This window comes from Lycorma delicatula, chromosome 1 (assembly GCF_047948215.1).
Source record: "Lycorma delicatula isolate Av1 chromosome 1, ASM4794821v1, whole genome shotgun sequence".
NCBI classification, from domain to species: Eukaryota; Metazoa; Arthropoda; class Insecta; order Hemiptera; family Fulgoridae; genus Lycorma; species Lycorma delicatula.
Window position 1 is genome coordinate 211,642,192 of NC_134455.1, and position 25,535 is coordinate 211,667,726.

Consider the following 25,535-nt stretch of genomic DNA (forward strand, 5'->3'; position numbering starts at 1 on the left):
GTTATAATAGAAGATTATGAAATTGGATCTGGGGTTTTTATGATTATTTAAGCTGTATAAAATGTATTTTGAACATATGCACATCAAGCAATGTGTAAACAATACCGAGTACTTGAAATTTTTAATTGAAATAACTAGGCAATTTTAAGTTCTTTATTTGTCTTTTGTTTAAGGTGTACGAATGAAAAAGGTAAAATGTAATCTACTTTACGATAATATACGGCGTACAATACAGATCTTTTTTCTTTTAGATTATTATAATATCTTACATAACGTGTAAATATGAACGCCTATTACTTTAAGATAGAAGACTTGATTATTACAATCTTTAGAGTTTGTTTTTCTACAAAGTTTTTAAGTAGTCTTAATTATATACGTATGAATTTCGTTTTGTTTTATATGAATTTTAAATCCGAATAAAGCCTTTTTTTATTGCAGGAAATTTATGAAATTTGTTTTAATTAGTAGGAACAAAATATTAAAAAAATTAGCCTCATTTGTAAGTTATAATAGTAATAATTAATGTTTTTCATCCTGTGAAAAACAGAATTGCTGCAACTTCTGATATGTTTTAGGTTGTGTCCTTAAATAGACTTGCTATTTCTAAATTAACCGGTTTTTAATATCAGTTTATTTTATATAATAAATAAATCTTGATAAATAAATTCTTATCGTTTACGGTTTGTCTAAATCTATAAAGGCTAAATTCTACTCTTATGGTCTTCAAAACTGATATTTAATCAAAAAATCTGTATCGCTTGCGAATTAAATTTACACACGGCATTCGTAACAGGTACGCAATTGTATCAAAAATATTTTAAAATTGCAATTTCTTTCCGACGACGAAAAATTAAATAATTTTTACAGCATTTGGTTTTCGAACGATACAATGGAATAACGCGTAAACGGCAAGAAAAGCTGTTGCTGGTTGAGCTCTGTGATGGAGGACTACGAGTTTCTTAAAGAAAATAAAGAGAAAAGCAAACTACAAATTTAATGTAAATTGGCTGGTTTTATTACTAATAATTTAAATTACCTAATGAATTAAACATTCTTTTAGTGAATTTAAAAAGCTGCTAGGTGCAGATATAACCGTCCAAACTTGACCGCTTGTGGGAACCCGCGGATATGCGTTATTTGTGGGAAAGCGGATCATCGGACAGATGAGTGTGCTGCTCGCGAGTGAGTTGCTGCCCTGGCGTCTACAGGCTTTGTCGAGGGTGGTTGCTGTTCAATGTCTGGCTTTCTGGTTTCTCCTGGATGGGGGCGTTCTGGTTTGTTTCAGTACCGTGAAGGGTGGGGTAGCGATGGGGTCCTGGATAGCCCCTAGTGGAGTCGGCGTCCGTCCACGCTTGTGTGGTTGGCCGTCAGCGACGAACCATGGGGACTCTAGTGCCCCCGGAGCCGGTAAGACCGAGTCCCGGCAGTTGCGGCTTGTGGGTCGCGCTTGTTAGAGGCAGGCACTTGAGGGATCGAGTCCCGGTGGAGGTGACCTGAGGCAGGCAATGCAAGACCAAGTCCCGGCTCCCGGGGTGGGTCGCTGGACACGACTTTATCGGACTGGTGATTTCATACCGGGAGTTAGATGCAAGCGAGGAAATCAAGATCCTATCGGCCGGCCTGGCCTTTCATGCCGGACGTACAGCCGGTAGACTGGTGGGCTCGTTAGAGTGAAGGACACTCCCCCGGGCTGTGCTTATGCTTTACGTGGATCCAGCCTGGGGGAGAACCTGAAAAAATAAAAAACTTGACTGCTGGCAGGTTGAGTAGTTTTGAAAACGCAGTACAATTTCGTAGATCCTGTGAGGAAAATACCCTTCGAAAATAGGCGACGACCTTATCTTTGGCGATTGATGATCGCCGTCAAAGGAGAGAAAATGTATAGTGTTTTAATTATTCCTTCGAAATTTCAAGCGACGTGAAACCTTCACTTATAGAGAGGGTTGTGCAGTCAAGAAGTATGTTTGTAATATGATTCGTTTCTTAAATTATTTATATTCATGATTTTTTTGCATTACAACGGGCTGTTGCTGTACCCTTCAATCGTTCCTATTATTTAAGTCGAGAATATTTATGCGATAGTTTCTTTTTCGTAACCACAATCGTTTTTTATTTTAATCAGGTTTTGCCTTTTCCTCTACCAGTTTGTTTATCAGTAATGAATAAATTAGGTTGAAAAGATTACTGAATTCACCAAACACAGTTCGGTCATGATTTCTAGATCACTAGATATTAAAAAACGATTTCAAGATTAGATTGGAATGAAAGGGGTGGATTTCTTTAGTACATCACGTGATCTGTTAAATGTGATTGGCATTTTTAAAAAATTTGTCTTTTCAGGTATTCATTCACTCCATTAAAAATTATTTTCTTATTTTTCTACCTCTAGTTAGAAAATTTAAAACCATTTTGCTGTATTTCCGTTAACTTTACCGTTAGCTGTTTAACAACAATACTGTTAAAATAGCGACCTATTTTAATAATTTATTAAATAAATTTTGTAAATTTATGACATTAGTGAAGTCTTTTCCAGTAACATTAAGTAACGGAGCAGTTTTCCTACCTAACCCACCGGTTGGTCTATTGGTGATCTCGTCATCGCAAATCAGCTGATTTCGAACTCGAGAGTTAAGGTTCAAATGCTAGTAAAGGCGATACTTTTATACGGATTTGAATACTAGGTTTCAATTAACCACACATCTCAGGAATTGTCGACCTGACACTGTACAAGACTACACTTAGTTTATATTCATACATATCATCCTCTGAAGTAATACCTTACGGTGGTTCCGGAGGCTAATCAGAAAAAGAAAGAATGATTGTATGACTTCTGGACTTTTTTTATTATATTAACGGAAAACTATTTTTTATTTTTTTTTATTATATTAACGGAAATTACTGTTATTAAAAACAGTACTTAGTTCTTCATAAATTATTATTATTAATAAACAGTGAAATTTCCCTCAAATGAACTTTAAATTATTCAAATGAATTTTTATGCTGGATACCAATTAATTAAATAACCATGTTCATAGCTTCATGAGCTTACTGGCTTTTATTATCTTAGTTTTATGGTTGTAATGTATCGGAATATTTTGATTTAGTAGTTAATACCGATGTTTAAAGCCTTTGTTGTGTTTTCGAACATTATCTTATAATCAAATCGTTTATTAGATTTTTAAAATTTTCATCGCTTATTGTTAATTTTATTCATATTTCCGTATCAGATTTGTAGAATGAACTTATGATGTCGGTTTTTTAATAGAAAATGTTTTTTCTTATTTAAGTAAAGTTTACTGGTTGCTATGAAAATGTTAAACTCCAGATGTGCACAAAAAATAAATAAAATTTTATTTTCAAACGGTAATATTTTTAATTAAACGTGCTCCTGTGATTGGTAGGTGATAGTGAGTTTAACTGACTAAAATTTTGCCCAATTCTTCTCTGCTAAGACGAGAAAAAATTACAAAGACAAAATATAATTGTTGCTAACGAAATTAGTCCGATAATCTTGATTGGCTTCATTTATCGTAATTAATTACAATTACATTTCACAACGGTAAGGATTTTTCAGAGCTCAAAGTATTCTATTTTTTGATGTGGAGGTCTTGTAATCGTAAAGATTTCTTTGTTATTGTACTAATTTTACTCCCCCACCTTTCTAGGGCTGTAAATTCCCTCCTGCCTTTCTCTTTGTATTATTGTTAGTTTCCTGGACTGTCGAAGAATGTTTTTAGTTTCTGCCTCAGCCAAAATGCTTATATCGGAGTAATTAATCATCACTTGGTGTCATCTCCGAAGCAGTTGCTTTTTTAATAATTTTTGAGTCGTTTAAGTTGTATTGCCAGAAGTACATTATGTCAGACGTAGGTTTTGTACTCTGAGCTTTCTTTTACCTACATAATTCAGTAAGTATTTAAATAATATACATATATATAAAAAATGTTTGGTACTTGCACATGCATTAGTAATGAATATAAAGTAATAGAAAAAACAGTTGCTCGATTGTTGAAATCTTAGTAGGAATTTTTGGTGTTGGAAGCTAATAAAAAAAATATTAAATAAAAAATTAAAAAAGTAAATATTTCATGAAGAGTGTTTTACGAAATGCCACTTAGAAATTATAAATACCATTATTGATATTCATTCTGTTTAATTTAATAATTTAGTAATTATGCTAATTTAAGATTCTTTTTTTATAATATTTTACGTTTGTAAACTGTCCTTGTTCAGATTCTTATGAAATTTCTTCTACATAACATCCTGCATTTTGAAGTTCCGTTGAATAAATTATTTAATTGAATATCTGCAAACATTTTTTCGACAACTTAGTTTAATATTTATATCTTTTTAAAATATTTATTAATTACGTAATGGTAAGGGGCAGAAGGTAGCGTTTGACTTTCCGTGCGAAGTGGAATTTTGAGTTCGAGCAGGAATGATACATTTTAACTCCTTCCGGATGTTTTTATTGCAGACCAGTATTCTGTTCTGAGGTTCTAAATTACAGCACATCCTGACTAGGCTGGACCGGTAAGAAGCTACAAGTATATTCGATATAGGAAAAAGGACTCGGTTGTCTACTAGATTCGATTCAATAAGCTGTACAAGCTCACTGGAGAATTCAGGATCATCCAAATCGATTTTTCAATTATCTAAGAAAGATGAAAGTTCGATCTGTGTGGATACGTTGACAGTAAATTCAAAGTACCTTTCCGTCTATATTCTTGTTAAAATAAACTATTTAAAAATTATAAAAGTTTAAAAGCGTCTTTATCCGAGGTTTTACAGAAGTGAAAACGTTTAATTAAAGCCGGTCGTTATTATTGACAAACTGTTGAAGTTTCGTGAAGCGCTACTTTATCCTCCACTGATCTCGTATGTTGCATAAATTATATATCCTGCAGTATGCAGAAACCTAATACTTCGATCATTTACCAGTGCGATTATGGTATTCATTGCGTGCGGGTTTTAGGGAGTATTTATTAACAATAAATTTTTCGCGCTGCTATAATTAAAATGTGATAATACGTTTGCTTAATACTTTTTAATGATTTTAAAAAGCAGCATTAAAATTTTAATTAGGTACTAATCTATGTAACGTGTATTTAATTAGAAAGTTAAAGAAATATTTTTTAAATATCTAATTCTTGACCTTGACGAATTCATCTTTTAAGGATCGATCACGCTAAACTTAAATTACGTCGCTTATCGCAACCCAGTACTTTTGTTTATTAGAAGTGTCAACTTTATGAGACCTACTCTAGTTAGTTAAAAAATAACCGGTCGTCCGAGCTATATCCTTATTTCAAAAGATCTTATGTTATAATGTATCATTTTTACCCTTATTCAATAATGTTCCGTTACCCTGCCAAAATATGTCACGTATCGGTCACGTCGGAGTAATTTTCTTTATCAGTCGCTAACTACATCCGCCCGTAATTAAAATTTATTGTATTATTTGTTACTGAAGCTGTGCAGAAAAAGCGGTTTAATTTATCCTGAATTATAATTAAACGAGAAGTTGAAATGTCAGTAAACAGAAGTAATTCAATAAAGTGAGGTGGTAAAGAGCGGTTACGACCGAAGTTGCGATTAATTAGCTGGAAAGTTGTACGATTAGAAAATTGTATAATTTAAGCGAAATTGACTCTGGTTATCTTATTTTTGTGGGTACCTATACAAATACTCAAATATAAGATTTCTGCATATCCTTTTGCCCAAAATCGAGATGCGATTTAAGCTTAAATCAATTAAGAGAATTTTTTCCTACATTTGAAGTTAATTGCAGAAGGCAATAAGTTCCTCATTTAAGAATAATTAGACATACCGGTCTTTACTTTTTAGAGAGTAGTTATTATGGTGTTTTTTACAAGTAATAGTGTTTTCATAAGAAACATTCAGAGGTTTCTTTTTTTATATTTGAACGACTTTCTAAATCCATTTACATTAAGAAATCAATCTTTTTTTTGTGAAAGGCAACTTTTTAAACAAAAGAAACAGATAAATTTAAAATAAGTTTTATTATAAAATATTTTGATTACATGTTAAATAATGATTTCAACAGTTTTTCAGTAAATTATAATATTTTTTCACACTGCAATATCTGACATCTGCTGTTACAAAGTTAAAATTTTTTCTCGCTGTTGTTGCAGTTTTCAGTATTTCTTTTAATCGAGTTTCTTTTTTTAAAGGCATTATCCTGCAAGTAAAATAAACATTTTTCTTTTATGTTACTAATTCCATGATTTTTTTATTTGTTCAAATAAGTAAGGATGAGGATCATGAATCCGGATGCACCGGATTTTGTTTCTTCATTCGTTTGTATGTTTCTATATATTATGTGTGTGTGTAATATATATATATATATATATATATATATATATATATATATATATATTACTACTATTACTGTTATATCTTCCCCATTATTATATGTTACACAAACTTTAGAATGAAGCTTTTCGAGCTATTAAGAAATAAATTGCTGCTCGCAGCAAAAACATTTATGCGTTGTTTATTATTTCAAAAAATAAATAAAATGTAAAATAGAAGTCAGAAGAATAGACAGGTAAAATTAACATGAGCGAGTATCTGATCGCCTTCAGAGGGAAATGATTTTATTAATACAAAACCAATGTGTTTTTAATTAGGTATATTTGAAATGGTATAATTCCTTTTATTTCAGTGATGTAATTATTTTTTCAGTCGCTCTGGTTGTAGATATGCTTTGTTAGAAAACATTGATAGAATTCCTACCCTTTTCTGTAATGTGTAGAAAGTTGAAATTTATTGTTTGGTTATGAACAATCCTGCTTTATCATTATTTTACAGAAATGTCAGTTTTAAACTAAGCTTGTTAAATTTTTCCGTCTATTCTTCATGCGATTTTAATTCCTTACGAGAGCAGCCTTCCTTGTTAATTATCTGGGAGATCAATTAACAAAATGGTCTATTTAAGAAATAAGCTTTAATATTGATTTCATCATTTTGTTTTTCTTCTTTCAACATTCTAAATTAATTAATTTGTTAATGAACATTTTATTTCAGCTTTTCTTATATCGTCCTTTTTATTGAACAAAATTTTGAAATTTTAATTGGCGAATAAGAAACATATCTACAGTCAGAGCGACTGAAACAATAATTATATTGCAATTTACTGAAATAAAACGAATTATACCGTATCAAATACACCTAATTAAAAACACGATGGTTTTGTATTAATGCAAAAACTTCGCGCTGAATGCGATCGGATGCTCGCTCATGTTAATCTTATCTGTATTAACGGAGAAGGGATTCCATTTTTGCAGGCAGAAAAATTATAATAAATTTTATTACTTATAAAATTATTCTTTGTTAAATCACCAGACTCTTAGCCGGAGGAGACGTATGCGGTCTAAACTCCCCCCGAAATGAAGAAAGAGAAAATAAAACTCACTTTATTAATCTGGTACTAAAGTTTCAGTTATTAAATGAAAATATCCATAATAGTGAAAAAAATCTGAGTGAAATTAAAACTTTAAGATTCATTTATAGTTTATCTAGGCAAGTAGTCAAATGGAGGCTGTTTCATAAACTGATACGCATTCCATCAATCACTCATCCATGAAATTTCAAAAGTCAAGCGTACTCCCCTACTCGTTACTGAAATGGACTCGTCCAACATCTGAACATCGCGGCGACGCAGTAGAACACTACCGATAGTAACAACAATGCAATCATAACGTTCAGTGTATTGCTAGAGACAAGATGGTGTTTTCGCTAGATGAACGTGTTTTCATCGTTGAGTCGTACTTCAGTACGAAATCAGTGGTTGCAGTGCAAGATTTGTTTCGCCATAAGTACCCAGATAAACCAGCTCCTAACAAAACATCAGTATTAACGTCAGTTGCAAAATTTAGAGAGACCGGTTCTGTTAATAACAAGGAACACAAAAGATCTGCGTCAGTGTTGAATACAGATACAGTCACTGAAATCAAAGACCGATTACTTGCCTCGCCAACTAAATCGATCAGACGTTTGTCTGCTGAAATTAATTTATCTAAATCAACTGTTCATCGGGCGTCCAAACAATTACAATTACGACCTTATCGCATTCAAACGGTTCATCGACTTCTTGAGCCCGACAAAGAAAAACAGCTACAATATTTTCAACGGTTCCGTCGATTTCTGCGTGAGGGAATTAATGTTATGGATTCGTTATTTTTCACAGATGAAGCACGGTTTCATTTGGATGGCTACGTAAACAGCCAAAACAGTAGAATTTGGAGCGCTGAAAATCCCCATGTTTATCACGAAAAACAATTACACCCGCAGAAGTCGGGCGTGTGGTTCGCGATATCGCGGAAGAAAATAATAGGTCCTATTTTTTTCGAGTACACCATTAATGCAGAACGATATCAGGATATTTTACCTCAAAGAAAAAGCCTACAGCAACAAAGTCAATATTGAACAAGCTGTATTAAATATCCAGCCACAAAGTTTGAAATAAGTTGCAAGAAACGCTGTAAAAAGAATTGAAGCTTGTATTCAAGAAGATGGCGGCCACTTCCAACATTTACTCTAAATTTTCTCATAAATTAATAAGAGATGTAGTTCAGATTTTTCAATTTTTCACGTCAAAACCATATAAATCCATCAAATTTACCGCTTAATTTAAGTTTTAAGAATTTTAGTATGAATTCATTTTACCCTCGAAGCTAAAATCTGAGCGAAATTTTCTGCAAGCTGTAACTCGAAAACGATGCGATTACTTATCCATGTTTATATGAATGTTTTTCTTTATCTTCACATATACAGAAACAGTACATATCCAGAAACTCTTTTCGCTTGACACCCTCTTTATTTGTTCTGAGAAACACTGCTAAAATTGATTTTTTAATGTAAGTTAAGGAAGAACTTTCTGCTGATTCATCTGGAAAAATATAAAGTATCATCTAAAATCTTCTCGTTCTTAGCAGCAGTTAAAAAAAGTGAAGGTTATTTCCTTGTTGTGCGTATAAAACTACTAATTGTGCTCACTTTCTATTAAACATATTCTTGGAATATTAATGAGATTTGTGCGATATTATTTACCAAATCTGTGTCTTATTAATTAGAGAAAATTGTAGGTAGCACAGAACCTACTTTCAAATCAATTTTCATGGCTTCATCTAAAACACGTGACTCAATTTCTTCGGCTCGAAGTATCACTGTTATGCCACGTAGTAGGTGCAATCCGCAAAATGTCGCAGAGAATAATATCGTCACCTGCTTGATTTCATGTATTGATACGGAGTCAGTAGGCAGGAAGATTTAGTAGGAAATTTAATGAATATCTCTTTCCGTTTCCTGATGCTTATTAAAAGTTAAAGAAGAAAAGAAGAAATCGCTTAAGGTTTTTCCATCACTCTTCAACAGCGCACGCGCGCGTGTGTGTGTGTGTGTTTTGGATCTGTTATTCAGAGTTAATTTTGTATGAGCAAGTAAAACTTGTTAAAATAGATTTAGAAAGTTTTTATGTTCTTTCGGATACATTTAAGCAATTCTTCCAAAATTACAAACTTCTGAAAAATACTAATTTGCCAGAGCAGACTTTAAGGATAATTTTCAGCGATGATTAGAGTAATGACTCCCGCCTAACATCAGAAAAATAAATAGGTGTAAAAATATCAAACAGCGAAGAGAAGGTTAATATTCCTTTATTGCTTAATTGAATTAAATTTTTTTTTGTATTACTTCTCTCCAGTGCAAGAATTTAATAGAAAGTAGAGTTTATCCTGAAACTTCAACAAATATGGTAAAGCTTACCTTACAATAACGATGCGAAAATAAACTTCATTGTTGGAATTTCTATTATAAACCTTTGATATAATTTTAGCACTGATAATTCCTTGTAACTGTTGTTAATTTTATATTGGTCAGTATTAGTACATTAAATAATCGCATTCTTTCTGAAATGTATTTAAACTCTCACTTTTTAAAGTAGAAGTCATTTGCGTTCTTGTTGCTTCTGTCTCCTAATGACTCTTTATGCTTTCATATAATTCTTTGTAATAATTTAGGGATGAAATCTTTGATGAAAATTAATGATTTTTCTAGAACGTTTTTCATAGTTTTAATTATTTATTTTTTTTGTAAACAAAATTTCGTACTTAATGTTTCTTTCTTAAGAAATACTAATCAGCTCGTCATTATTGATGAACCTTGAAAATTTCAATTTAAGAATTTAATTAATTCATAGAGACCTTTCATTAAATGCAAACCTATCGCTAGGAATTGGGAAACACTACATAAAGAGCGAGATAGATCCAACCGTTTAGAAATATTCTCGCTATTTACCATGTTAACGAGTCGAGGTAATTTAGGTATTAATCAATTATAAAAAGTAAACTTTTACTGAAAAGTACGATTTATTTTTAACCAAAATATCTTAAAACTAATAAAACATAACCTGCAAAATAATCCTTTATACTAATGGATAATAGGTACTTACACCGCAAACATACACACACGCCCCACAGTAAATGCTCATGAACGATTCGGTTTCTGTGTCAAGTGTGACGTTAACTGATGAACTGGAACTGTGTTCGAATTTAAAACTATCATATTTAAAGACTTTAAGATCTGTATACTTTTCTAATATACTTTTTCACCTCTTAATTGGCTCTAGTCTACGTTTAGTTAATTCATATTAAATATGAAGTCCAGAAACACCTTTAAGGGCGTAACATCATAAAATATTTGTTTATGATAATGGACGTGAAACCAGTCAACACTGCTATTTCATAAAATAAGTTATATAATAATAAAGCGTTATTCCTTTTTTTTAAATCAGCATTTTTGCACGGTTAGAGAAAAAAAAAGACTTATCTTATTTTTGTACCGGTCTAGATTCTAAAAAGAAATACTGCATCAGTTTCTGTTGTTACCACATTTAAAAGCCTGCATTTATGTGCACAATGTACATACATAAGATCTCTCAAATCGCTGTGTGTAAACTTTTTTCAATTATAGGTTTCAATTATAATACACAATTTTTACAATGATTTTGATAAATTTATATAATTTGAAAATGTAATGTATAATTCGATTTGTATATTTATTTAATTAATGAAATTTTTTATGTGATTTTTGCTTATATTTTCTTTTTTTTATAATTTATATACTTGTGTACTTTTTCTTATTCTTAACTTCATTAGGTCTTTCCTTTCCAATTTATGTTTCTGCCAGTCAGAGAAATAATCAATACACGATTATACTGCTGGATTTAAGTGGTTAATTGAAAAAATTTAAGTCTCTTTTTTATAATTTTTTTAAAATATTCCAGTTATCTCTGAGCCTCGTTTTGGGCTGATTTCTAGAACTTGTCTCGTTTAAACTTGTTTTACATGTTAAAGGAACGAATGTGGCTTTCCTGTTCTCTTCAGATCTGGTATTACTTGTTACAACATCTTAGAACAAGTTCTTTAAGTATATTGCGGTGTGTATAACGCGTATAGCGTTGTTAGTGTGTTAGTGATCTGTTTAAATAAGAGAGGGAGAGACACTTAGAAAGAGGAGAAAGAGACTGAAATTCATAAAATTTAATTTCTTAATGACATCACTTGAATTAAATATTATATTTAAATATACGTAAAAATATTTGCATTTAAAAATATTTATTTTTATTAGTTCGCGTATTACGCTTGTCCTAGCCTTTCCTATTTATTTTATTTCATTAACCTTAACCGGTTAAATCTACGTATTACCATTACTTCTAATTGCTTTTTAAAAAGTTACCTCTTCGGATTAATTTGTAGATTTTAATGTATATTAATTATACATTTTTACGTTATTGTGGCTTCTACTGCTTTATAAAAAAGTATATTATTTAAGTTAGTTTGATTTAAAAAACATCAAAGCATTTCTATAACCCTTTTTTTCGAAGACTTTTTATTTGGCTTTATTCTTATTTATTGCTAATCTTTTCCTTACTATATAATAAATATATTCAGTTTATTCGAATTTGAATTCTTAAGTGATTTTCTCGGTAGGTATTGCTATCTCGGCAACTGTTTGATTATCTTAATTAAAATATGAATTGCTATTAATCTGGTCGTCTATTATTTGAGAAAACTTCAATGTACAACTCTCTAACCAAACCTGTGTTTTAATGACGAAAGACAAAAGATATCTCCGTAGATTTCCTAAAAAATTACGGATTCCAAAATCGAAAACATTAACATTACATTTATTACACGATTCAAACGGTTCGTATTGCGATTGTTGACTGCGTAAAATTTCATTTCGATGATACATTTGCATTTTACTAAGGGTTTTTCTTCACGGAAACTGAAATTTTATTAAACATTTAATTCGGGCCAGCTGTTTTGTTTTAGATAAGCCGGTCGTGATGAGATTTTTACTTCATTGCCCGTTGATTGAGATTACAAAAAACTTAAAAACTATTACTAACTATATATAATAATCAGGCTGTTTAAAAAAGTATAGTTTCGTCTAACTCTAAGCAAATATGTTTGTAGTTAATATGTATCCTTTATGGCGGGCTTTCTTCTCAAAATTTATTTACAAAATTACTTTAATCCAGTTCCAGTTAGTTTTCTTTCTGTAATCCTATTTATTAGTTTTTGATAGGCGTTCATTTTTTATATATAAAAGAAAAAGTGACTAGGTTATCCCGATGCTAATTTGTTTCAAGAGTGTTAATGTTTACCAAAAAAATTCCCACTTAATCGGTCGGAATGCGGTAAGTTAAGATCTCTTTTGTCGATGAAAAGAAATAAGATATGAATGAGAGTTAAATTAAGAAAGTGGATTTATCGATATGTAAGACAGATTTTGTTATACTTTTCAGTCAATTGAGAGAGAAAAATTACTTCCCATGATGAGCAAGCTACATGAGTATTTGTGATAATCAGTTGCTAGAAAGGAGCCATCAAAAGATGGAAATACAGTAAAATAGAAACGTGGAACATAAGGCACCAATTCGGTTGGACATATCTATAAAGAAAACGATTAAATAAAACAGGGAAGAATAAGAGGCCGTAAAAAATGTAAAATTATTAAAAGAAAATGGGAATTATCAATAACTGAAAAGTTTGGGGAGTATAAATATCTGAACTAGAAAAATATATCTATCTACATTCGCTTGTAGGTGCAAGGAGTCTTCCTCAGGACGAATAACTTTATAATGATGATTCAGTTAATTGTGAACTGTTGCTTATTTTTATTTTCTTATCTCATATATTTTTAATGATAGTAAGCTATAAATAATTTCCCAAATCACAAGACAATTTATAAAAACAAATAATAAACGAAATAGTCGTGTGTAAAATAATTATCGATTACTGATGGCTAGATATATTATTTTTAAACTTATTTTACTAAAAACTTTACTTATAACATTTCGTCACGCTAAACTATAAGGTTAAATTATTTATTAAAATCCGCTTCGTGCTTATTTTAGAAATATATGAACCAGTGGAACAAAAATTACAATTTTGTTATACTAAATTATTCTCAATACTTAGTAGGAATGGTAAATTAGCCAATTACTTCCAAGTTAAATTACTTATTTCACCGCTCTTGCTAAACAGTTCTCATACACATAAACAGTTTATGTGTATGTTCAAGGATTCATTGGAATTCATGACAGCGGATGATCGGTACTTGCAAAGAAATCTAGGCAAGTAATTCTGGAATTCCTATTCTGATATTGAAAATATCTCAAATTAATATGTTTAACTTTGAGTGGTACTTCAGCGATTTTTTTTTTGCATTGCAGCAGTTAGTTGTATTCTGAAGTAATAATTTAGATCTTATATGTAATTGTATATCGTACATGAAGTTAATGGAGAGAAGATTTTATGCTGTTTTTGAATTTTTGGGAATACACTAAAGTGTAAGGTACATATTTCCCACATAATCAATGAATATTTCACGTAAACGTGAATTTTTATGTAAAATATAATTAATTATCTTATCAGAATCACTAACATCAAAACGGAATTGTTTTGTGTACTTCTTCTGATTAATTGAAATCCCCCCTAATACAAGCATTAAACCGCACGTCTAATATGATTTTGTTTTTTTTTTGTTAAATTCAATTTGGCAAAGAGACTCGTTGTTGCACGTACAGAATTCGGGGTACCTTATTTAGGTTGCGCTTTCGAGCTGTAGTTCATTGTGATAATTTGTGCTTTCTTCTTTTTATTGTTTACTGTTAATACAGTACGTTACGCAGTGTTTTTTGCTTATTTTGTTACAATTGTTTGCTACACCGTTCTTACTACCGACTGTCAATAATTATTTACAACTAATTTTTTGTATAATTACCTCTTTAATTATCTTTTTATTAAATTTAAGAATTTGAACAATTCTAAATGTGTATGTTGTGATCATCAAATGTTTTTTACCTTTTAATATACGTATTTTTATCGTAACCAATATTTTAATGGAATAAAATCTTTAATTTATAATTTAACATAAATTAGAATTTCTGTCATTACCTCATATTGTATTAAATTATTTTTAATCTAATTCGTATATTTGTTCATATTTTATTTTTTTTAAACCGCTATGTATGTATATTGCAAATATTTCCCTTTAATTCATGGCCGGTTTTGTTAGTAGTTTAATTTTATTAATTCAACTGTATGTTTAATAAACGGTTATAATACAATACTTAACATCGGCCAAGGTTGAATTACCTATAATTAAGCTAATTTTAAACACTATTTTTGTTGTTTAAATTCATTATTACCGATTTCGAGTTGAGCAATAGCTTTTTATCGCGATTCAGCTTTTATCTATCAGTTACTGAACTAAAAGTTGAGAACACTTATATAATTGATTACTTGTATGTATTTTAAAACCGAGTTTTTTTGTCGTTAATTTTTATAAAACGTATCGTTTTAACAAAATTAAAAAATTCAGGTTTATAATAATAAAATTAAGAAATATTTTTACATTATTTAAATGCGTATGTGATTTTTATTGAAGGTAATTCAGTTTATTTTACTTCTGTTCGTAATGCGTCACAATAGATCGTATTGTATTGTTTACAATATTATTACATCATTATTGTGTTATGTACAATAGATTTCTAATCTCGGATGCTTTTAATAAATCATCAACGATTATTAAAAGGAGCGAGGAAGATTTTTTAAAGTTTTATCTATTCGTATATATTTCCTGATGAAAAAAATTAGTTAGAAATACAACACAGGAATTTTAAAACAACAGTCACACATACGACGAATCGGCCAATTAAATCATACCTTAAAAAGTAATTTGCCTTTGCAATTAGAAATCTATTCTTTAATGTTCCGGATATTTTTTTTGTTAAAAACGCCGTCTTCAGAAAAACTATACTAGGAAACCCTCAAGATCAGTGCAGATTTTATATAAATTCCAGAAATTTGATTGTTATCTGTGAAAAATTGTCTTTATATATATTTATAGAATCATATAGATGCGTTTAATTTAAATGACACTCGACCTTCTGTTTTTATCTTTTCATATACAGATAAATAATGTTGTACGATAGGTTAAACAGAAAGAAAAAGGTTTTCTAAGAAAACCTTTTTTTAACCTACCGTACAATATTTATAAGTCTAATTATCGACTCAGAACTTTGGTGTAAAGCTTTTAAATAAAATTCATTGAATAAATTAAATGCTTTTCATACTTCGTAATCTTTTTCTTACGAACATTTTGGGAAGATAAATTTAATTTTTATTGTTAATCGCTTTGTTCCTTCATTGACTTGTAAATAAAATCAAAAAGAGTGGCGTAAAAAGTCAGGCTTTATTTGATAAATATTGACACTGAATAACTTTAAATGATTTGAAAAAGCCCTTGACAAAAACTAAACATCTACCCCTACTTCGAACAGAGAGAAACTATTTTTTCTCGTGCATTAATTATTGTTGCTTTAGCTTTGGCTATCGTGATGTCCTCTCACCACTCTCCAGCTACCATTCACTCCTCAAGGTCTTCTGTTTAAGAACTTTTCCAAACCGTTCCCTTACATTGTTTCCACTCGCGCCCGGCCTGTAGCATAATCCGAACGACTGCTTCCGGTGAGTCAAGACCCTCCTTAATCGGTCAAAATCTCTCCTACCTTGGGCACTCGGAGAAAGTACGGGTCATCATCATCCTTGTTCTAGTACGAATATCCAGGGATAGATCTTTTCCCTCTAAAACACAGCTACTTCCCGAACAACCCATGGCCCGTGAGCCACTGGGTCGTCCAGAAATCTATCTTTCCATGTTTCCTGAGCACTCACTCCCGGATGTCAGGAATGAGCCTGTGCGTTCATCATTGTGGGACCTGTCAAGCCGCTACCGCAGCTTGACAGGTCCCACATCTCCTGCCAGTTGCTTAGTAGCACTCCCCTTGCTTCCTCCTTGGAGCAACCGTCCGCGACATTCTTTCTTTCTTCTACCAGTAGTAACAATGGCGGAAGACCCGCCACCACCAGCACCGCGTCTAGGGAAACAGTCCGGTACGCCACTGCCACTCTTAAGGCTACCCGTCTCTGCAGCGCGTTCAGCTTCTGTCTGCATCTGCCGAAACGCAAAGCTCTAGACTAGACGGGGACCGCATAAAGAACCGTGGACGAGATAACAATATTTTATCCCCACCCTTGTAATAATAGGTCGCCTTACTGATACATGAATCATCTTGTCTTTAGATAATTAAATGTATCTCTTTATATACCCTGATTGCTATTTTCTGTGCATTGAAACTTTTACAAGGCACATATTTTTCTCAAAAATAGTAATTTCTTTGTATGTAAGAGAATTTTGTATGATGTGTGTAGAAATACGTATTGGCACCTGAGAAAGCTTAGTAATTCTAAATGAAACGTAGTGAATTTAATTGATAAGTTTGTGTAGTTGACTGGTTAAATCCACCGGGTTGGTCTAGTGGTAAACGCATCTTCCCAAATCAGCTGATTTGGAAGTCGAGATTTCCAGCGTTCAAGTCTTAGTAAAGGTTACCGGTGTTCTTTGGTGGTTGATTTCAATTAACCACACATCTCAGGAATGGTCGACCTGAGACTGTACAAGACTACACTTCATTTACACTCATACATATCATCCTCATTCATCCTTTGAAGTAATTTAGCCTCTTGGAATTACCTTAACGATAATTCGCAGAGGCTAAACAGGAAAAAGAAAAGTTGATTGATTAACCCAAGATTAACAAAGATAACATTTTTGACTAAAATATGTCTTGTTATATTTACTTCTATCCAGTCAAAAGGAAAGTAACCACCGGGTTGGTCTAGTGGTGAACGCGTCTTCCCAAATCAGCTGATTTGGAAGTGGAGAGTTCCAGCGTTCAAGTCCTAGTAAAGCCAGATATTTTTACACGGATTTGAATACTAGATCGTGGATACCGGTGTTCTTTGGTGGTTGGGTTTTTCAATTAACCACACATCTCAGGAATGGTCGAACTGAGAATGTACAAGACTACAACAACACTTCATTTACACTCATTAAATATCATCCTCTGAAGAATTATCTTAACGGTAGTTACCGGAGGCTAAACAAGAAAGAAAGAAAGAAAAATCAAAAGGAAAGTATACTAAAATAAATTATATATATATATATGCGCGCATGTGTTTGTTAGTGTATTTATTTTTTTATTTATAATTATGAAATTGTGGCGCGAGTTAACTTCTCGGCCTTTCATCCGGAGGTCCCGGGTTCGAATCCCAGTCAGACATGGCATTTTTCACACGCTACTTGTTATTCATCTCATCCTCTGAAGCAACACCTAACGGTGGTCCTGGAGGTTAAAAAAAATATGTATATAAAATTATGATTTTTATAGCTATTAAATCCTAACACAAATCATCGTTATCTACATTGTTTTCAATTTTCTGTTTTCATTTTAATACTGCAGTGATATTTACTAAAACCTTTTTATTTATTTATTTTAGACTTTAATTTTTCAGGTGGTTGGTGTACAGCAATATATTGTGAAACCTACCGTAGCGGACGTAAATGAAAATGTTCTTTCTGAACAGCTGATGCAGGAATCAGCTCTAACCGAAGAACTTGTTAAAAATGCCGGCCAACCACTGGAAACTGCTATTCAGCAGGTAAGAAACACGAAATGCATTACATTTAATGACGTTTATTATTTATACATTATTTCAGAAAATTAAAAAAATTAAAATAATTTTTGTCGATACAAAAATTAAAATCTGTTTTTTCTAAGATCCCACAGTTCCAAATAATCGATCATTTTGTTCTTTTTAGGTCCGTATTCTTTTCAGAAATGAATATTTTTTGAAAAATTAGTTTTTAACGGAATTTTGAATTATGTCGATGTAAAGAAAGTTTCTTTTTTTAGCAGAATTATGATACTTTTAATTCGAAATCTGTATATTTCATTTAATTAAGTTTTTACACTTTTATTATTTATTTAATTATCTTTTGTAAGATGATAAATATTAATTTAGGTTCTTTGTGTTTTCTCAAGTCATGTGATTTTATTTCAACGGTAAACCTATAACATTACGATCTGATAATTATAGAACTGTTATTCTTTGTCGGCATTGATTTTGAGACGACACTGGTGAAGATTATTCTGTCACTTTACCATTTATTTTTAAGATAAAACTTCTCTTCTAAATACTTACTATAAGTAATGAACTTATTAAAACCGGTATTTATGTAACGATCATCCTTATAGTGCATCGCCCTGTTAAGATATAAATGGTTTGTTCAGCCGGAATAGAGCCCAATGTCCATCTGGTCTTGTTCAGAAGACACGACCTGTTCTCTTTACAATACTCTGTCCTGTAAATTGTTAACTCCGGCATCGCTTAGCAACATAACGTCACAAGAATGAGTGTTTATCCGAGAATAATTCGACAAACTGCTGCCGTTTACCAGATGGCTGTACTTTTACTACTAAAAGGAATTATCTTTCAAACCACTCTGCATCTAAATTTATTTCCCTCTCATTTATTGCTCGATTGAACTGTATAACTGTAACAATAATCACAATAGAATCGATGTTATTTTAAATAAATAATGTTCAATAATAGCTTTTCTCTTAGCGTTATTATCACCGTTGTATAGATTTATGAAATTAAATTTAGCTTTGTAATTAAAGAAGTTTTGAGAATTGATAATATTTATTTTTGAGAGATAATAAAAGTCTCCATTAAATCAATTACGATCGCCTTTAAAAGTCGACATTTAATTTAATGTCGTATTTGAATATAATCGGTTCTTGATGCAATGAGGATCTGGACAGTACCCTTGCGGAAGGAAAACTTTTGTTGTATTCTTACCAAAAAGAAATCTATTTTTGGATTAAAAAGTAAAATTATTTTTCGAAAATTTTAACATTCGCATTGTATCACCTAGTTATAGTACAGCGTAGTAGTTATTTCAGAATTGAATGAATTATGAACTTTTTTTATTATTAGGTTCTAACTAAGTCGTGATGTAGCGATTAATCGCTAAATGAGAAATCATTTGTTTATTTAAATCTTAAAAATCGATCTTTATCGTGTTTTTTTAAAATTAAAAACTGCGAATATTTCAAAAAATTTAATTCACAAGAAATCGTTTGAGTACTTCTCGGAACTCTTAAAAAGAAAATGAAGTATCATAGTCTAAATTTCACCTCATTATTTTATATGATTGTTGCACTTGTCTCAAAACAATTACACGATAAGTCAATATTTACATTAGCTCTTTCTTGTTCAACATAGGAGGAGGACTAGGGTCAACAGCGGCTGAATTTAAATTTGCGGCTAGTTTTCTAAAGTTACACCTCTCTCATTCTAACTACAATCAAATTCTCTATACAATATATTAAACGCGTCTTTCCTTTCTTTCACGAACTGTACCTATCCATTTTCTCTCTCCATCATCTGCTTGAGCTTTCTTTGCTGTGGATTCAGTATTAATGGCAATCTGGAGACGTAAACTTTGACTTGTGCAAACTACATTGAACACGTGAGCTTTACGGTTTGATTCGTAAAATTTTATGAAGTGTTGCGAATGAACTGATTTTATCTGAATTTCGGCCCTATTCTAAATGTGTGTTATTGAAAGCTATTAATATATTTGTAATAACTAAATTATAATAAAACCCCGTTACGATCGCGTAATATGCTAATATGATATAATGTATATAATAATGATTATATATTTTTACTTACGATTAATTATATAAAATTTATGTATGATTTTTTAATTGTTTATTTATATTGTAATTTTTTATTCAATTATTATCATTATTGTTTTTATTTGCATTTTAATTTAAAACCATTATATATACGCTATTTTGTATGCGCATTACGTAACGGGAAGATTGGAAGATTATGCAGCTAAGCGTAAAGATAAAGAAACTGTTCCGGCATTTACCTGGCAAGAATAGGAAAGTATGTGAGAAAAGCAGGTGGTGAGCAGCTCACGGTGTTTTAATAATGATAACAATCTTATTGGCTATATATCCGTAAGAAAATTTAAAAATAGTAAAACTTAACGGGGAACAAAAAAATTATCCAGTTTAAAATAATTGTTGTGTTTATATTCTGCATGTGCTGTTGCAAAGTTCATTTTCATCAATTATTATGTTTTGAAGTTGTTCCCCATCCCCTGTAAACAAAGTATAGAAAGGAAAGTAAGTGTGATTTTGAAGAAAAGGATTTTAAACGGTTTTCTTATAGTGAAAAACATCCAAATATTCTTGTTATATAATGAGAAAGTAATAAAGAAAAAAATAAATACAATTACTCATATTTTAAATTTTTAAACGTAAATTTTCAGATTTTTTGGAGTTTTTATTCAGCTTCTTCATGTGCGTGCGGTGTTGCGGGAGGCGTTGTTAATTTTTTTTTTTAATTTTTAGCCGCTTTATGGTAGATATTACTGGACGAACTAATAATTCTTTTTTTTAATGCTTATTTCATATGATGTCTATTTTGTTGTTTCTAGAAGTAAAGCTATCAATGAGATATATTAAAAATTTATTTCTTAGTTTATCTTTTATCGTTGTGAATGTTATAATAAATACATACGATTCGTTGTACATACAATATGTCAGATCACAAGTGGAATTTTGACTTATTTAAAATCAGTCTGTATATCCAACTTAAGTATTAACCATCGATAAACGATTGTTATATCTATAAAATACTCGTAATACGTTGTATATCTTACTTGTATACCAATAAAATTTCTATAGTTGAAAACCGCATATCCCAATTAACCACTTAATCGCCTGTGAAACAATGCGACTTTATAATGAAGGACATTTGAAGTCGTATAAATAATTATTATCATCGTGGTGTTTTTTCTTTTCGTTTTTAAATTACATAGTAATTGAATCATGAATTCAGCGGACTGTATAAAGGGGAAGGATCATGACGTGTATTATTTTCCTAAATAAATCTTTAGTTTTAATTATAGAGATTCTCATTAGTAAACCTGAAATAACTATCTCTATTATTAAAATGTAATATGCGATGATTATTTCGAAAATTTATTTATATTTTTTTTAGCTATGTGTTGTCATTATTTAAGAACGTAAACTTAATCTACGTTGTCTTTTACGGTCTAATATTTACTGATCGTAACGTTTTCATAGCTAAAATATTCCAATAATGTTTATTTAACGTGTCACGAAATTTAAACTTGGATAAATTTTTTTCCATTCGCTGTGCTTCATACTTTCTGCATACTAAAGCGATACCCAATCTAGAAGACGGGTGAGAGACGCTACGCGATCCCTTTACATTCAACTTTAATACTCGGGTTTGATGCACGGTATAATTGTAATTGTCGCACGTGTTTAAAACACCCTCCAACATCTGAAACTGAGCGTAAGTTAAGAAGAGTTGGAGGTATTTTCTCTCTGGATGGTGATTTGTTTATATCGAGTTCTAACGTTGACCAAAGACGTAATTTCAACACCGGAAATTTCATACCGTTTACTCTTCACATTTTTGGGGCAAGCACGTGTAGAGTACTTAATAATTCAGTTTGCTCAAGCAAATATGTGCTCTGTATAGAATTTCATTATTCAAATAGGTAACACAGTTAACGTTTTTTTTTGTTTTTTTTTTTTTTGATTAAGTTGCCCAAATGTATGTCAGAGTTGTTATCGCTTCAAAATAAAAAAGAAGAAATTTTTATTAATATTGAAGCAATTTTTACATGTTCTTAACTGTATGAAAATAAGATAAAGTTAGTCTGAAATAGTTTTTCTCAGAATGACTAATTTCGTTTTAGTGAAAGCAAACGCTTGTCGCTGAATTAATACGAGTGGGAGTCAAATAAAAATATTAAAATAGCGGTAAATGTTCGAATCGCCTACTGCGTTGTCCTAAAAACTGATAGCAATGATATTAATACTTTAAAAAGCGGCCGGCAAGTGGCAACTTGACATGAGAACGTACGCAATAATAACCTAAAGATGGCGGCTCCAATATCGACTTGTACCAACAGCATTTATCATTCGATTAACAACATTTGTCATTCGATTTAAGAATAGTGAAGAGGTGAAAGTCGACGAATGAAAGTTCAGTACGGTGATGCGTGTTGCTACAGCGAGTGTACGAGTAGGCCGTGAAGTTCCAAGAAGGCGATTTTGTTACGGCTCCCTCAATCGAGCCCGGCACACCGACGCCTAAGACTATATGACTGTTGATATACATGTCACGAATCAAGTTCTGAAGTTGAATTAACAACAGTTGAAGTTGCTGAATTAAAAGAACTACTCGATGCCACTGAGAAAACGGTTTGAGCGGTTTGAAAGTTTGTAGGAAGAATTTACACTAAAAATGAAACCTAGGTTAAGTACCTACCACTGATCGGAAATGGAACTGCTATTTCTTCACTAGAGATAGCGCCTTTATTTTGCTCTGATATTGTTCTGTAACCTTTCGGCCACTTTTAAAACCATTATTATCAACTAATTAGACAGTGGCGCGATATTTCGAATATTTATGTCATCCTGCCACATATATTACTAATTTCCTTTACATAAACCATTAGCCGCAAGAATAACATGTTTAACCCTATTGAACAACGATTTATGATTTTAATATCTATCAACAGCAAGTTACAAGTTGTGTCCACGATTTAATGAGGCCTTTTAGATATTCATTACTTTTTTTCTTTAAACTATAACGAACTTGCCCGACTTGATTTTAATTTATTCAACTCTTAAAACAGAATTTTAAGTTACAATTTCAGTAATAACATCTTATTTGATTTAATTTTTTGTAGCGGTGAAACAGTGAAGCAAAAATACAAAAATAAAAGAATTTGATAAAGAAATGTAGCAGATTCAAATCCTACAGTTCATTGGCTACAGCTAATGAAATCTGGGATGAATTTTATAATAAATAAATGCAGCTGACAGGGATTTGTTTTAAAAATATTGTTTATTAAGATGTGTTTACGCAGCTGAAAAATTCATTTTTGTTAACAGAATTTTTAAAAAACCAATTTATTACGTTTAGCGGTCGAATTGATAATACTTATTTTCAAATCGCTTACTCGGCTTTCTTTTTAGCGATTAATCCGGAGTTAGTGAACGCGCGAACAACCACAGTTACTACTCACACACGCAATAACGTTGTTTTATATCCATTGTAAATGCAGTTACTGCGGTTTCACTTCTCTCTTGTACGGTTGTACCGCATGACAAGAGCCCGGTCAACCGCTTCCTATAATTACAACTCTTCTCATCTTCTCTGTGCGCACGGTTAATGGACTCTAAGGCCAGATCACTCGCTGCACGACATCGTCACCACCGTTTTTGCCAGCGCTTTTAAGTTTACCATTTCTATCGTCGCTGTGTTGCGCGCACTAATTAAGAATACTTTTGAATTCTATGAGACGAAGAATCGTTTTAGGTTTCGTTGTTTTACATTTGTACGAAAGAATTAATTTAATTTTCCGAGTTGAAGGTTAATAGTTTTAAAGCAAGTGGTTTACTTACTCTTAGTCGAATCTTCTGTTAATATTATTCTATCGCTAAAATTGTGTTTCATTATTAAGTCGGAGTAATTTTGTTCAGTATAATTAATTTTAATTAAAGAAAAAAAAGAAGAATTTTCCTTTTTTTAATTATTAAACTGCAATTAGTTTTTCCTTATTTCGAGATTTGATATGCTAGTTAGTATGAAATTTAAACACACTCCGCAAGGCATCTTGCATCAATTGTTACCCTTCCATTTGTAACTCACCCATTTTGCGAGCCGCTCCCCGGATTTCTGTTATTAATTTTACGACAACATTCCGGCGTTGTGTTAAGGGCGTGAAGTAACAAAAAAAAATCATATTTAGAATGAAGATAAATAATAAATTACCAAAATAACGTGAAATTAATGTAGTTTTTTATAACTTTTACGACTTAACTTCATAAACATGAAAAAAGTTATTTTTATTTTATATTTTTTATTTTAAGCTTACGAATGATTTTTATTATTTTCATTATCGTATTACGTTCAAAATTTACAAACGAGTAAATTTTCGTACATTATTTTATATTATGTAACAGTTTTCATTTATACCAGACACTATTAAGCTGATTATTGTAGTAGTTCGAAATTAATAACTCACATTTTTTTAAATGTTAAATTACGCAGAATTATGTTTTCTCTTTTCTGTTTTTTTGTCACGTATTACTGATACAAGATCAAGTCTTATGATACACATACAAATCTGCGATTTGAATGTAAGTTTATTTAAAATTAGATAATACTTTAAATACTTTTTTTAGTAAATAAGAGTATGGTTATTAAAAATTTAACAAAATTGTGCCCGAGATTAAACTTTGAACTTATCTTCGAAGTGTGTTTTATTGGTTATTAATATAATTTACCAAATTAGTGTCGTATTGATGAAAGGCAGATGTCGCAAAAGGTACAGTTGTAATATTTTCTAGTTAATCAGAGTGAAACGACACAGATGCTACATTCTTCCTGAACTTTTGAAACAGCAATATAATTAAAAATATACAGTGATTTAGCGATGCAGTATTTGCCTTAATTTTCGTGTAATAAAAATAATTTAGTTTGTATCTTAAATAAGAGTCTGCATAACATAGAAGTGTAAAATTGAGTGGTACTAAATGAAATTGAATAAATAAATGATTTATTTAATTCAGCTCCCTTAACATAGTTTGGAGGTTCTAATTATTTTTCTATTCTAAATTATATTTAATTTCATACAATAGAATTAAATTATATTTTATTTTTATTTTTGGAAACAAGCTTTTCATTCTAGAAAAAGTAACACTGTAATTACTTTCATGCGCTAGTTCACATATTTGTCCACGCCGCACACTTATTCCTTTGTAATATGTATTTCTTGCTTGCTCTTATTTTATTGTAGTTTTTCTTTTTTTCCTAGGTAAAAAGCCATTAAAATTATCCTTACTTAAGACAACCTATGCGATGTATTTAGCAATCTGTACGCTGATTGCGCCTTGCAAGTTCTCATTTCTTTGTTGGGAGGATTGTTTCAGATATGAGAAAATGAAAAACTTCATTCTGTATTCT

General features: G+C 31.2%; 1 protein-coding gene across 2 annotated transcripts in view; it reads left to right on the forward strand.

The window, feature by feature from the left end:
- Positions 1-25,535, forward strand: part of fus (epithelial splicing regulatory protein fusilli) — a 305,162-nt gene that overhangs the window by 79,496 nt on the left and 200,131 nt on the right. For both annotated transcript variants that reach the window (XR_012757154.1, XM_075371453.1), the window contains exon 3: positions 17,952-18,098. Coding sequence is in view for 1 of the 2 variants with exons in the window: in XM_075371453.1 (XP_075227568.1) it covers positions 17,952-18,098 (147 nt within the window). In the remaining variant the exon portion in view is untranslated. The remainder of the gene's footprint in view (positions 1-17,951; positions 18,099-25,535) is intronic.